A 15,771-nucleotide genomic window follows, 5' to 3' on the forward strand; every position below is an offset into this window, starting at 1 on the left:
ATATTCTTTGCTACGATGCATAGCGTGCCGTGTTGCTACTCTCTTTCTTTTCTCTTTCTTCTATATCTTTATCTCTGTCCTTCTTTATTAAGAGCTCAAGCGCCCTCGGTACTAAATTTTATTTATCAAATTCACCAAAATACAATGGGTAGACTTCAGTTTATTTTGTGGAATGTCTATCCTCTCACCCGCTTGTAACCCGAGAGATTACTTATCTTTTGATAGTTGGTGACAGTTCGCACTCAAAGCCAATCTTGCCACAATTACCTATATCCCTATATCTAAATAGCTAAAATACTTTAATAGCATAACCGTGACTAATAGTGATAGAAAAGAGACATAAATACTCTTTTCTGTTACGTTGATAAAGATCCTTAGTTTTGTCTCATTACATTCCAAGTTTGTTATCATGTTCAATCAGGGCTGATTTTTCATCAATAATAGGCAAAACTTGCCTTGGGTCGTCTTTAGCACGTAGTGTCGCATACTCAGCAGCACATGTAGATGCTCACTGCGTCTAGGGACTAGCTTCATATTGTACAATCACCTGATAGAAAGTTTGGTCAAAAAAATAAAATTTTGAAATGGTTATGAAGAGAAGCACTGTCTTCAATCCTATTTCTTGCCATTTTCCCTCAGCATGTACTGCCCACAAACTTCAGTAATTATCCACATTGGCCTCATTAATAAAAGCGCAAATTTCCATCTTGGTTGGTGAAGTATTTTTGTATGTCACAAATGAGATGTTTGTTAGAGACTCAAAATAAAAATAATAGACTTTCTTTCGGGTGACTGTAGAGCGGAATAGAGCCTGAAAAATATTTTGTAGATAGATAGTAAGCAGTAGAAAAGTATGTGAGAATAAGATATAGGTCCACACACCCATGGGGTATTTATTCATTTTCTGATAGAGGGACTTATACCAGGTAACTACGAATCTATCTGTAGGATGACACAAGTTTGTTCTAAAAACTTCATGTCAAAGATTTATCACGTCTATGTGTGGCGGGTTATTGCCACTAATTTCTACTGCTAACCTTTTTAGCGCATTAGTGTTTTTTACCCTAATTTTTTTTCTATCATAATATTGCATACTGTGGAATATGCAACAGAGCGCGATGAGTATCGCAGCCCCCACGGCGCTGCAAGTTCCAACAGTAATAACTCCAGACTCCTCTCTACTCTAGACTCACCTTCGCTTATTTCCTTCGAAATAAAAAGCTAAAATCATATAATCTGTAGGATACACGTTGCTGCTTGTAGATGAAATAAAGACCCCGTGCAAATAAATAAAAAAATATTTGCACGGGGGAAGCAGTGTGTACGAGGGCAATGCAAATAACTTCATCCTTTCGAGTTCGGGACAACTACTTAGGAAAACTAAACTGGACGTGATAGAGCGACTAGGTGGGATGAAGTTTTTGATGACTATGGATAGTGGATAATTTGTCGCGTTGCGCAACAGGCCACGTCGGAAATATGGGCTTTGAGTACTAACCACGGTGGTCAGGGTTCATGAAATCATGGATTCAGCGGCTCTAGCCGTTTGTGCACTAATAACTGTTTATTGACTATAGTTTCTGGAGCATCTTCTTCATAGTGTAGAAAATGGATCCCATGACCCTGCGGGTCCTTGTTATCAAAAAAAAAAAAAAAAAAAAAAAGGCTGTGTTCAGACGTTGGACTCATGTGGCGCATGTAATGTTACTGAAGGTTTTGAGCTTGGTGATGAATACAATGCTAGGGAGAGGAGACTCCACCAAGGAGCGTGTATCTAGCTGATCTATTTATCTACTGTCAAGTTTTCGATGGCATTGAATTAAATGGTAAGACAGACGTAAAGGTAGAAAATGAGATTTTTCTCTTAAAAACAGCCTTAAAATGTTGATGGGTAGGTGAAGATTCCAAGATTTACGTTTTGAAAATCTACAGAAATTTTCTTTATTGAAATAAATCAGCATTAGATATCCATCCACGAAAAGAATAGATCTGTTAACTAAATTAATGGGATTACAATTAGAGTTATAGGAAAAGAAAGAAAAGAGTTTTTTTTACTTGTTGCAACTATCAACGCTGGAAGCTGATGCATTAGCGCCTGCAGAAGTAATAGCAGAAGAAAGAAGGGCGTCTCGGAAGAGATATTCTTTTCTCTCTGGTTCGATGGCTTGCAGCACCATGCGCTTGAATTCCTTCATGAACAATTCTACTTGCTCACGGTCCTTGAAAGTCTGTTTATGCCAGACGCATGTCATGGACAAAACACCATTTGCTGTGGCGGCATTGAGCGTGACTGCAGAGCAGGTAATGCAGCTCGACTGTGAAAATACTGCATCTTCAATTTTGTACACTACTGTAGAAGAGGCTGAAGTGGATTCTGGCGATGATGATTCTTTAGATATCGATGCTGGTGCAGAGGTGGATTGATCCCATCCTTTGCCAAGATTAGATAGTTTGATAGTTGCCAGTCGACCATGTAGCTCTTTGACAGTGTAATCACGCACAAAATCTTCCCATCCACCTGGATGATTAGGAAGATACTCCAATAGACCTGTATGTTCCAAAAGATCCTGGACACCCTTTTTGGTGGATGTAGCCTTGACGACCTGATCGCGGTACGCATTGGTCAGATCCCAGAATTCTGTATCCAATTTCACATGAATACCCTTGGTCATGATCTCTGAGACGAAATTGCCTTGAACTTCGGCAGAAATTGGAGGGGAGAGGAGTGGACGAAGAGAGACTGGGGTTGCAAACACTATCTTGTCTTTACTAGTCTTTGGTTCATGTTCGTTTTCTAAATGAGATAGATAAACTGCCTTCATCGCAAAACAAGATGCACTGTAAAGGATAGATTGAACGGTGGTCTTGCGAGTCTTTGCAACTTGTATCAATTGCTTAGTTTCTTCTCTGGTCAGATACCAGATAGCCATCTGGGTAATGACAGGACCTTCAAGTGTGGCATCACATTCACCACCCCAGTATTTCGGTTCGATAGCCTTCTTGACAGATGCCGGGAGCAAAAGCCCTGTCGTGAAGGCCTTAGCCAAAGTTATCACACCTGGACTACAACGGACACGTTCCTCCAGAGGTGGAGGTAATGGAGCAGTGGGTGCAACCACTACAGTTGATAATGGTGTCTTAACTTGGGTTTGTGCTTGCTCTTGTACTTGAAGATTCAGCCGTTCAACTAACTGCTGTGTGAGTCCCATGCCAGAGCGTCCATCGCCAATCACATGCAAGTAAACATGTAGCAAGAAAAATGTATCATCGGCCTGAACATGCACCACTATTATACGCCACAACGGAACTTGAGTGTCAAGCAAATCAAAAGGTAACGAATGCTCTCGCTCGAGGACCTGTGTGATGTCGTTCCGATGCTGAATGGATGTCACCCGAATGATTCGAGTAATGTCAACCGTAGGCATGCGTAAAAACTTGGGTTCACCACCGAGATGATCTCCTACTACCACAGACAAAGTTGGATGCTTCTGAATTAACCAAGTCAAAGGCCCAGCCAACAACTCAACCCACTGGGCGGTTTCTGTTGGTATTTTTAATGGCGCGGTAGCCGAGGAATTTGGGTCTGATTGCAGTCGGAGTCGTGTGCCAACGACGACATTAAAGTAGATCCCAGCATTGGCTCTTGCGAGGCTGTATCGATCGAGGTTGGCGAGTTTACGAACAAAGGGAAGAGCCATTAGAGATAATGGTAAACAATGAAGGTGTGTATAGGTGATAGAAGGATAGAAGGAAGAGAAGCGATACCAAGTACATGTATCACGATGGTCTTTTTTAAGACGAAGCGATCGTTGCACAGATAATAAAGCTCCGGCAACTGCGGAGTTGAATAGTACTTCTGACAATGTGAAAGTGATCGGACATCCCATTTTTTCTCTTTTTTTTGCGTCCATGGAGCCTGACCAAAATTGACAAACTATACATGTTCAACTGAGCTCAGATCAGCCTTGCAGCCCTCGATTTTCTTTATATTTTTCCTTTAATGCAGCAATTGTCCACCTGGAAAAGAAAGGCCGATGCTGACCGTATGAATTGTAAGAGTGTATAAATAGCATAAGAAAAGGAAAGAAAAGGAAGGGAACAAGAATGAAGTATGAAAAACGAAACAATAAAGAGAGAAGGAAAGTGTGGAGAGCGATGAAAAGGCTTGGAGAATCTGCAAGAGAAATAAAAATAAAAAAAAGGATAGACTTGGTTGGGCACACCACCACGCTATACAGTACTAAGCAATAGCCTCTTATTTGCCCGGCTTGACTGGTGATGGCTCCATTGTCTCCTGTTTTTCCTCCACTTTCGGCTCATTGCTTTCTTTGAGTTCATTTGCTTCCTTCAATTCATTTATATCCATAGTTTCCTTGGCTTCCTTGGTCTCAGTGACAGACTCGGATTCAGGTAACTCTTGAACATCATTAGCTTTGGGTGTTCCATCGGCATTGGTAGACAGCACTTCTTGTCTTTCGTATTCTGCCAGCGTTTCTTTGAATGTCTCCGGATCCTCATCGCCATTAGGACGGAGTTTCGAATCCGCGGGTCCTAGACGTACTGCTACGCGTCTTGCAATATGTTCATACCAATCCTCCAACGTTCGTCCGTTTAAAAATGCCACAATTACCATGGTCATGTTATCGCAGCCAACTCCAGCCATACCGGTGTCTGATGCCAAGCAGTTATCCATTGTCATTTCACACAATTTATCTAAGGGGATATTGTCAGCAATTCCCTTACGGACAAATGTCACTACCTCCTGAGATGTCATGCAATCCCAAATCCCTATATTACGATATCATGTGATAAAAGAATGTTATGTTTCGACAGCTATTTACCATGATGCAAAAATTACTATCAAAGTAAGCGTTCAGTCCAGTGTCCAACTGCACTCACCATCGCAAGCCAGGATCAAGAATTCGTCGTCATCTGTCAGCTTATGCTCCACAATCACGGGGTTTGCTTTTTTTTAAGGACCAGGGATGTCGTCAGTTGAGTATTTAAAAATGCCTCATCGTCTCATGGTGTATGGCACTAATATATTGAATAGGAGACATACCTGTCACAATTTGATCATCTGGTCCGAGCGTAGCATTCGTCTTAAACTCAAAGTCGCCCAAGGCACGAGACAAGGCAAGACTGCCGTTAACTCGGCCATACTCTACAAACCCTCCTGCAGCAACAATACGCCTTGACTCCTCTATTAGCACAAATTACGTTGTTAATAAGAGACAAGAAAGGAATTTGTAGGGACAATTTGGATTTGAAATATTCCTAAAATTGTTCGATGTTTCATTTAGGCCGTACCTTTATTGACAGGCTTGTGATCGTGAGATAAAGCAATGGCTGCTCCATCAGTTCCGAGTACAGCACGAGAATCACCAGCATTGCCCTAAATGATGAACACACGATCAATTAATACACAAAAGTGATCATTTTTCCAAGCAATAGCCGCACTTGACATGTCCAGTCTGCATCCATATCGATCACGTCATTATTCGGTCACGATTGAGAGGGAAATAAAAGAGGCAATGCTTACCACATAGAGAACATTTTTATCAGTGAATGTTGCGGTGATGGCCGTGCATCCAGACGAGTCTCCGCCATACTCAGGATCTGGTAAATGAAGTATAAATGAGCGATGTTAGAGACCCCAGCTCCATGATTCTTCAAAAGTCTGCCTTAACAACTGGTATGCTATTCATATTTGCAACATGCCCAAATATAAACGCTTTTTGACATAATAGCACATACCATAACGAAGGGCTCTATCCATCTCCAAGAATCCATTCTTAATTGCCGCCACGTAATCCCCCTTGGCAAACGCTTTGTCTCCAACAATTTTCTTGTGCAGTCCTTCGCCACTAAACTTGGCAACGTTAGGACCTAAGGATTGATCGAAATGCGTCCATAAATCCATAATGGTTGTCGAGTCAGTATAGCTGAAAGACTGCTATCCATGATATATATGATTTATAAATTCACTTTCTTAGTCTGGTGAGATATACCTCCATGGCCGTCATAAACTGCAAAGAAGGCAACTCCTTCAGCATTCTCTACTTCGAGTAGGGTCGTATGCGCATCTTTTTTTTTTTTTTTTTTTTTTTTTCAGAGTGAGAGGGAAAAATAAAAATAACAGATTGGTTAGGAGAGGGATACGAGACAGGAGAAATGTGATCACGCCTTGCATGTACAGTAGTCGTCCAATCCATACCTTCCATAGCTATTAGTAAATAGAGTAAGAAAAACGAGAAAAAAAAAGATAGAAAAGCATAGGTGGCAAAGAGTCAAGGATATTATAGTACGCGACGAGCGTAGATTGGCGTATTTGAGAGGCGATAGCATAAACGGTAATAGCAAATAAATTAACAACAGCAAAAAAAAAAAAAAAAAAAAGGCAATAGCAATAGCAATAACAGCAGTAATAGCAAAAGTAATAGCGGTAATAACATCAGAGGTGGAGCGATAAAGCCCTAGGCCACGCGTCCGAGCATCATTGATTAGGATTGCAAAATAAGATAGACCTCTTATGTGTTCTTTGCAAAAAAAATAAAATAAAATAAAAAAATAAAATAACGACAGGACAAGGCATTATCCCGTCCATCATGCAAAAAAAAAAAGTAAAGATGAATGAAATAGACACAATTATGTGGTTGATACTGATTCGCCATCCTTGCATAGCAGAGGCGCCATAGGCGAAGCGCTTGTCCTGACCCGAGGTCGAGTGCTTCTCAGTGATCGGTGTTGAAAGAGTTTGACCCATGATCGTATTCCTTGGGCTGGTTAAGTTTTATGTTAGTTGAAATTTAGCTGCAGTAAAAAAAAATTTTTTTGCCGTTGTTGTTGATAAAAAATGGAATGTAGATTACAAAGTCAAGTGAAAGAGATGAAGTAAGGAAACATGCGTAAAAACAAAAAAAAAAAAGATTTACGATGAGTCAAGGCGCGTGCAGAGAGAGGCGCAGCGTGGTCACTATTTGACGGGTCACAAAAACATTATTTTATCTCTTCCCTTCACAAATTTTTTTTTTTTTTTTTTTTTTTTTTTGAATAGCTTCATGAACCTCTTCTTTTTGCATCCTGAAACCATAACTTAATGATCCCTGACAAGTAGGATCAACTTTACGGCACAAGTTTTTTTTGCAATCGTTTCTGATCACAGCGCTGCACTGCCACTACGTTTGACCCTTGTTGCTAAAAGAACTTGCTCTCACACATCTCACAATAGTTGGATAGAGCCTATCTCTTCTATTAAGCATTGATGTATTTACCATTCCTGTTAATGTACAATGGTGTCTATCTCCTTTTCTGTCTTGAAAAGGCTTTTCCTTTGCAATACTGACGAGGTGTAATGCTGCAATAAAGATGAAGCTTATTGTAAACTCTATGACAACACACAGTGTCAAACGTAATATAAAAGGAAAACATCATAAAAACATATTGGGTGAAATGTATGTCGTAGCATATTCCATATTCGTGTTAAAAAAAGTTTAAAAGAGACCCTGTTCTGGTGACATTCATGCACATTATTCTGGACTGCTTTGTGTTATTGTTATCCTTTTTTTTACACCAGGTTTATTTTTCTCTAAACCAGCAAGACATTGCCATTCAAACAAAAATACATTCAGGACTCACGAATTTACCATTTAACTCAAATAGACAATTAACACTCTATTTGTTCAAGCACGTTCATCTGTTCATTCGCTCATTACAGCCAGACAACGACAAGTATTTGTAATTTTTTAAGGAAAAAGATTGATTCAGTTGTTGTTAGTAAAAGAGCGTTCATTCTAAACCTATAACATTTTCTTTACCCCCTCCACTTCCACTCCATTTTCTTGCTTTTATTACTTTAGAAATAACAGACAGCAAGGTGGGGGAAATTCCATTGTAAAGCAGTATGATATCGCAACAGGGTGAGGGCTGGGGGTTTGAATGTGATTTGGACGCTATGGCACGGGAAGCTGGAGAAAGGCGATATCCACATAAAGATACCACACGACATAATACAAGTCGACACGCCATTAGCTCAAGGAATTGGCCAAACGGTAGTGATGTCAATTCAGAAGGCGATCAGGAAGGATACAATTGGAGCCAGCAAAAAGAGGACGACATCTGGAACGATCCTCGTCAAGAGCGGTCGGTACAGATCGATACCGATAATGCATGGGGAGTAGATACTCACGGACCCTGGTCTGCAGCAGAGGGTTACAGGCATCCCGGCCGTCAAATGAGAGAAGTGGAGGAGGAGGAACCGGAGCCACTCGATGAGCTGACGAGCTATTGGGCGACCCCTTCTGTATATGACATCATTCGGCCACGCACAAAGCGTGCTCATGCGTTTTTCACAGAGGCCGGGCCTAGTAATGCACGCGAGAATGATGGCGACAACTGGGGAAGTGAGCCTAACCCTGTCATGACCTACAATGGGGATCAATATATCAGTGATGTGTTGATCGAGCAAAGCCAGCGTGAGTTTTGGGGCATGCGAAATGGTGAGTGGGTACTCTTGAACCACTCAACGGATACGAGAATAAGCCATAATCAGCAAAATGAACATGGGCTCGTCTCTTCTCCAGGCTATAGTCTTGAAAATTCTGACGAAGACGACTATTTTCCACAGGATTCACAGGATTCACAGGATTCACAGGATTCACAGGATTCACATGAGTCATACAATTTCGACGAGGATGGGTTTGTTGAGGAAAGTGTTTGGAGAAAACCAAGAAGGATATTGAATGGTGATTTAGAAGAAGAGCGAGTAATGTCTGATGATCGGAGCGGAAGTCCTGCTGACAAGGATAGCGAATCAAGTCCACGCTTGAAAGAACCACCAATAATCCCCACGGATCCTGATGACTGGGGACGTGCGCTGTGGGAGGCAAAATATTACCCTGATGAGGATGATGAGGATGATGAGGATGATGGAGATAGGGAAGTTGAGTCCAAAAAGCAGAATGATAATGGTCTAGCGCTAGCGACACAAGATGATAGTGATTTGGCAATACAGGATACTGGCTCAGTGGATTCACTTGCATACCTGAATTTCCAACGCCCCGCCAAATCCGAAAGCCCATCCGAAAGCTCAAGCGGAGGGAAGGGAGCTCCTGATACAAGCACTATAGATGTACCAAAAGATGGGGTGAGCCTTTGTAATGTCGGCATTCTTGTGGACTTAACACCCTCACCCCCACTATCACCCACTCACTCGACCACCCAGCCTCTACAGATATCAGAATCAATCCTTGACTCGCTACTTGACTTGGGAAGTCCTCATGAATGGTTGAGCCAAATCGCGAAAAGGAATTCAGAACAATCTCAGGTGACTGAAGCTGACCACAAGAAAGAACAAGAGACATTGACGGGAAAACAAGAGGCATTGGCGGGAAAACAAGAAACATTGACAGGAAAAGAGGAGCAAGGCTTACAGGATATTAAAGGCTATATTGAGCAGGAAAGCATTACTATAATGGAAACGAAGGGCAGAGCTAAAGCCAAAGCCAAAGCCAAAGCCAAGGAGTCATTCACTCTCAGCGTTGTAGTGGAAACATGGGAATTTGGTCGACAAGAGATTCGTATTAATGAGGTAAATGCCATGGGCTTAGATAAGGCGCTTTTTCTTTCCTTTTTCTTAACTACACCAATCGAATGCTTTAGCAATTAGCTTACTGCGTGTTTTATTATTTTGTCCAATTAGAGGGACGACTTGAAAGAGAAAGTAGACCGCTTTTGTGGACTATACAAGATGGAAGGTTATGAGATGGCACTGTGGGTAACAGTTGCGGGTGCGTTCAAGAAGAAGAAAAAACGACTTCGTCAACGAAAGCTGGGGTTGTTGCTTTAATTACTAGACAGAAAATCCATTAAACATATGGTTCTTAAGTGCTTTTGCTTCACCTTCTTATTGTTATCATTAGAGGTATAATATATTATGGCTCTGTCGTGATAAGCGTAATACATAAGCTCAACACTTTTAAGGAGCAAATGCGGATAAAAAATAAAAGAAAATTGGGTTCGAAGATTTTTGCACAAGCATAAATATGCAGACTTGTTTATTATAAGGTGAGGCTCCATTTTTAAAACTATGGACGTTCTTTCGTCTATCCTATCAAGGGCTGGCAATCGCCTTACGGAGCTTGTATAAATATGTCTACCTACAGTACATGTACAATACATTACATTTAAACAAACAAATAAACAAATAAAAAACCATCCGCGATCGTGCGACCAAGATTTATGCTCTCCTTATTCTAACTTTACTAGACCTATTGGGTAAAGGCTCTGCGTGTCTATTTAGTTCTATACTAAACTGAAGGAAACTGCCAGTTATCATCAGTATTTTTATATATTTATATGAGTCTTTTTTTTTGGGCATTTGGGCACTGTGTGCTTGCGATGACCCAATTGAAGCGATCCAAAGGTTGCATTTATTTTTTAACTCAATTGTTTGTTGATAATCATGCGATGTGCCATGAAGTACATGTGCATCTGCAAGCATAAAAAAAAATGACGCGTTTCCCACCCCACCATTTCAATGAGCATTCACTGCCAATAGTACGATTTGATGAAGCGTGACCTCATACCACGCAGAAGAGGCAGTACCAATCAGCACGCACGAAAGCTTTCTGACTATCCGTGAAAGCTTTCAAAAAAAAAAAAAAAAAAAAAACACTGCCGAGACAAGAGAACAGATCTGATTTGATGGAATTTCAAGCGGAGAAAATAACTCCTGGAAAGCAGGGAATTTTTGGGTCATAAAATGAATCTCGAGCTACGGCCATAAGATAAAGGAGGATTCCCCCATAGGAGACACCTTCCGGGATGATAGATAGACAAGGTATACATAGAAAGTGTATTGTATATATATATATTGCATATATATACTGCCTATGTCGCGGAATGGCCATACATGGAGGGATAACAACACCATCATCATTATAAACAACAAAAATTTCATTCTTCAGCACCATTTGATCATAACAGACACGGGAGACGCTCCAAGTGCTACGTTTTTTTTTCCTTCTCCCATTGCATTTTCTAAAAAAGAATCATGCATACCAGATACGAACAGAGAAGACACGCATTGAGGGATTGTGCGAAAATAAGCGAACGGTGGATTTGTCAAAACAAAGCATCGACTACATGTATAAATGTATATTATATATTTCTATACTGATTGGATGTATTATTTACGTGGACAGGAACTGCCTTATTTTGAGATAAAATGGTTGGCCCAGATTGTTTCTAGAATGACAGCGTCAGCAGCCCAACATAAACATAGCATTTTAAACATTGTCTTAGTTGTATCATTTTCATATGCTGTTGTCTTGTTTCAGGACAACTTGAAACACCGCCTCAATGGTCGCTAGTAGCGGGCGGATTTTCCCTCTATTATATATATACATATCGTCTTCCTTGAGAAAATGACCGTTCCTGACTTATTGAGGCACGAGAAGTTTCGCTGCTGAATCATGTGCATCTAGTTGCGTTGTTTCTCTTGCCGTTCCATAAATGCAAGTATCTGCTAAAATTAAGTTAAATTTGAGACGAATCACGCGGAAGACATTCGCAGCAGGAATATGACAAATCCTAAGATGACACGTACAACTGATGCCAAAGCGGTGTATTTACACTACAATGTTTATTCTTATAGAGACGTAGGTTACCGCCTGCTGGCTTCTGGTACGCTTTATATATCCTCGTCCGTAAGGTTAATTGGGTCATCGGAATTTTAATACGTCCACCAAATACCACCGAATAGTACCAGAATAGGCCACACTACCTCTGGTACACCAGCGAAAATCAATCTGGAAGCGATCAAGGCGGAAGATGGCCAAAGTATTGCATGGAGCTATTAGCAGTAATGCGAGCCAACAATTTGGAGTATGTCATTTTTTGGTGACTGAAGACTGCGGCTAGATGATATTTCCACAATAGGCCAAGTAGGAAGCGAGATCTTTTACAAATTTTGTAGGAAACGGGCTCCCGCTCATACTGGCGCGTTTTGCGGATAGGATGCTGATAACGACCAGACTATTAGAATATATTTATAAAACCTGGTACCAATATGTATATATTTGCTGTCCAGCTCGTTTGATGAGTGCTATGTTTTTTGAATAGTCTTGAATGTATTGAGAGCCAATCATTTCCCTTGTTACAAGCTCATCGCGGGCGGTGAAATATCAAAATCAGCCACCAAAGCAATTCAACCATCATTTTTTGAATAGGAAATAAAAGAATCACTGACCAAACGAGATGGAGTATATCATAATATTGTCGGTCAATTCGATAGCAATACATTTCGGAGTTTCGTAAGATTAGTAAGTTGTATACTTTTAATCAAAATCACTGATTGAATTGATTTGGTGGCTAACTTTTTACATTTCCACTGTCCGCGGTGGGCTTGCAAATTGACTCAAAATACAAATGAATTACTACCCAAATCGGACGGGGCGTACATAAAAAAAAGCAAAAAGGAAAAAAAGCATGAAGGGGCAGAGCGCTATGATAGCATAGTGCAGGCCTAGATTTCTATTACATGTCCCAGTCTAAAAAGAAAAACTGTAATAGCAATTGACAGGCTGTCTGTTAAGCATAAAACGGAAAAACAGGTCACAGTGCTTAACTATAGACTATTTCCCCAAATGACTGAGCAAAACTTGAGAATCGCTCCACGAAGTAAAGGTGAGCGGATGAAAAAATGAACAAAAGAAAGGAAAAAAGAAAGGAAGAAATAATAGGTGGATGTCCAATCTAGTCAAATACATGAATATAACAAGTCATGGACAATTAAAAACTAACGTTATTAATAATATCGTGTACATGATTTATGCTACAAAGAAGTTATAGAAAAGCACTTAGGTGGCCTCTATTCCTCATAGTCTATATGCTATTGAAGTCATGCTAGTCACTATATTCAGGTGAATTCTCTCTTTTTTTAATGCGCTTGAAATTTTTTGGACTTCAAAAAGTAGCAATTTGTCTGGTCCTATAGGCATCGGTTCAGGTGCAAAATTCTATTTATCCATTCAAACCTTTCTTAGAGTTTGAAAGAAAGCTTGTGTATCTATTTTTCACTGTATCCAAAACAAAGTGTCGGGAAGCCGAATTTTGGAACAAACAGAGAGTTGATCAATTGCTATCCTCAATTCCTGGCTTCCTCATCCATAAACCTCAATACTGTTGGAGCAAAGGCAGGTTAAAGTAAGTGTAAAACTCGGTACGTATTTGCTGTGATAAGCGCAGTGACATAGTAATTGAGATAGGAGGCGACAAGACAGAATAGTTGAATACATCTCATCACTAGTCGAAGATTGTACCGGGACCCTTCTTTTTTTCTTTTTATTTTTTATTTTTATCGGTGTTTGTGTATAGTTCTATATACGATTAGTCCGCAAGAACACCACAACAAGCAAGCATAAAATTGGCCTTGTTTGTCAAAGGAGAGACGAAACAATCATGCTGAGTTGACCGAGGAAAACCCAACACGCCAACTCGGCAAACACCCAGTTTCCCGCACCAACCCCTCAAAAAATCAAATAAAAGAACATATTAAATACATATATATATATATATATATATACTATGTAGGCTCGGTGCCATCCTGTCTGCAAAGCGGCAAGCCACCAATCACCGTTCCATAAATGGAAGGCGGGCTCTCTACTTTGCAGACAGGCTGGTCTCATATCGAAATTTTTTGAGGGAGCGCTCAAAAAGGAAAGGTTATATTTTCTCAATTAGAATAGCAAACCAATTCAATCCGCGCGCTTGAACATGAGGCTTTGTTCTTGAAGTTCTTCGATTGAATTGAGTTTACTATTTTAAAAATATAACCTTTCCTTTTTGAGCGCTCCCTCAAAAAATTTCGATTTGAGACCAGCCTGTCTGCAAAGTAGAGAGCCCGCCTTCCATTTATGGAACGGTGATTGGTGGCTTGCCGCTTTGCAGACAGGATGGCACCGAGCCTATATACTATGAGCATTACTTTGATGTAACCGCAATTTGGCTAGTTCCTTTTTTCAAGAATGAGATCAAAATAAGCATTTTTTTGTATCATTCCCGAGAAAACAATTTGACTGATGCGAGACTTAGTCTGTGTTGTATCAGTATCACTCGGCCAGAAGGAGTTTTTATTTATTTATTGGTCAAAATCAAAGCCTTGGTATATATGGGCCCAATCGATTGATTACCTGCATGACATTTCTTTGATTTGCTCCTTTTCCTCAACAACACTGAGCTTCGTTCGACTTACGCCCTGACTCGGTCTAGTCCTCCTGATCTGATTTGTGTTGATATGACACGTACTAAAAAGGAAATCACGTTCAATGGCTGTGCGGTTGTCTTCCTTCAAGTGCAAAAAATTCTTTTTATGCATTGAGGAAAGACCATCACCGCCAATTATAGTCACATGATCTCTACAGCCTAAAAAAAAACCCTTGAATTGCGCATCTCGTTCATCTCTAGCTACCGTAATTCTTTTCATCTATACCACCCTCAACCAGAATCAATGCTATCATCAAACAACAGTACATCTGGCAATATGTTATGCAGAGCCAGCATTTCCATATTGACGCGCTCTGCTACACCCATTCCCGCGTCAACCTCGTGCTACGGTACATGAATCAGAGAAGTCAACGGTATCTCGCCGTCACATACTCCACTCTTGGCTCCTCGACCAGTTATCATGCCGTGTGATATTACTTCTGGCACGTTCAATACGAAATGAAAATATTAAGTAATCACCTAAGATAGGAAAGGGTAAATATACCTATTGATTGGATAAGGATTAACGACAGCTGACAGAAACTTCACCTTATTCAACTAACACAAGACAAAAGAGTGACCGACGTTCGAAAGGAAATCGTAGCTTTGGTCAATGAGAATTCCGTCACTAGTTGATGTCAAGCCAAGAATTCAGTATATCGGGCAGAGATTCAGAGAAGTGAAGAATATAGCCAACAATATAGGTGAAGGTGATGCCAAGGAGAGACCGTTTAATCATAGAATTGATGTCAGCTGCCCTTTCTACCGCGGCTTACATGTAGTGTTTTCAAGTTGCCCTTCCACCAACTCCCCTCCCTCCTCTGCAATCAACCAACCTTAGTTCTGAAATGTCTGACAGCGACTCAGATAATAAATTTGATGATGTGATTGAATGAAATGGATATTGTTGAATTCCATGGTAAGACTACTGTTGATCATACGCATTCTATTCTCTGGAATAACCATATACAATATGCTTATGAAGAAGCTTAAGGTGGATACTGGAAGCGCAAGAAAGATGCTAGAGACTAAGGGAGAGAGAAACTTGAGGGTAGGGACATCAGATCTAAATATGAGTTTGGCGAGTCATGAGAATTTTCTAATGGAAAGAGAAGGGCACTATATCCACAAATTTGAACCATTCGATGCAGAGTTTATAACAAGGAGAAAGAATATTAAGCCTAGTCTCAAGCAAGGATACAACGACAGGGCTACGAGAAGATCGCAGCATTTGAGGAAAAAAGTCGGCATAGGAAGAATCTCGAGTCAAATTGATGCGCGGGATCCCGGAACTCAGGGTCAAGTTGCAATTTGCAGGCACAAAATAAAAAATAAAAAGAATTTATCCTCATTACATAATAAACTAGGAGAAGAAAGGGCGATGATGAAAAGCCTTATCTTCAAGTGCTTCAGATCATCCACCATGTCAAATTTGTTCTCGCAAAGCCGAGCAAAGTTGAGCAATGGACGCAAAAATCTATACCGAAGCCTACTAAATACCCTTCT

The 15,771-nt window shown here is 40.5% G+C and overlaps 3 protein-coding genes across 3 annotated transcripts; 1 reads left to right on the forward strand and 2 right to left on the reverse strand.

Annotated features, from left to right (window-relative positions):
- Window positions 1-1,690: 1,690 nt before the first annotated feature.
- BCR41DRAFT_355732 (alcohol acetyltransferase-domain-containing protein) lies at window positions 1,691-3,755 on the reverse strand. Its single transcript, XM_022024526.1, has one exon. It carries the CDS (start codon window positions 3,696-3,698, stop codon window positions 2,052-2,054), a length of 1,647 nt encoding a protein of 548 aa, XP_021880504.1. The 5' UTR covers window positions 3,699-3,755; the 3' UTR covers window positions 1,691-2,051.
- Window positions 3,756-3,938: 183 nt separating this feature from the next.
- BCR41DRAFT_422933 (phosphatase 2C-like domain-containing protein) lies at window positions 3,939-6,766 on the reverse strand (the record flags this gene model as incomplete). The annotated part of the gene is made up of 9 exons (XM_022030221.1): window positions 3,939-4,788; window positions 4,900-4,965; window positions 5,063-5,203; window positions 5,311-5,395; window positions 5,543-5,619; window positions 5,758-5,889; window positions 6,012-6,086; window positions 6,218-6,226; window positions 6,664-6,766. 9 exons carry the CDS (start codon window positions 6,764-6,766, stop codon window positions 4,256-4,258), a joined length of 1,221 nt encoding a protein of 406 aa, XP_021880505.1. The 3' UTR covers window positions 3,939-4,255.
- A 1,137-nt stretch (window positions 6,767-7,903) lies between these two features.
- On the forward strand, window positions 7,904-9,847 carry BCR41DRAFT_397261 (hypothetical protein; the record flags this gene model as incomplete). The annotated part of the gene is made up of 2 exons (XM_022028878.1): window positions 7,904-9,589; window positions 9,701-9,847. The coding sequence occupies 2 exons, from the start codon at window positions 7,904-7,906 to the stop codon at window positions 9,845-9,847; spliced, it is 1,833 nt and encodes a 610-aa protein (XP_021880506.1).
- Between the last annotated feature and the right edge of the window lie 5,924 nt (window positions 9,848-15,771).

This window comes from Lobosporangium transversale (assembly GCF_002105155.1).
Source record: "Lobosporangium transversale strain NRRL 3116 chromosome Unknown BCR41scaffold_23, whole genome shotgun sequence".
NCBI classification, from domain to species: Eukaryota; Fungi; Mortierellomycota; class Mortierellomycetes; order Mortierellales; family Mortierellaceae; genus Lobosporangium; species Lobosporangium transversale.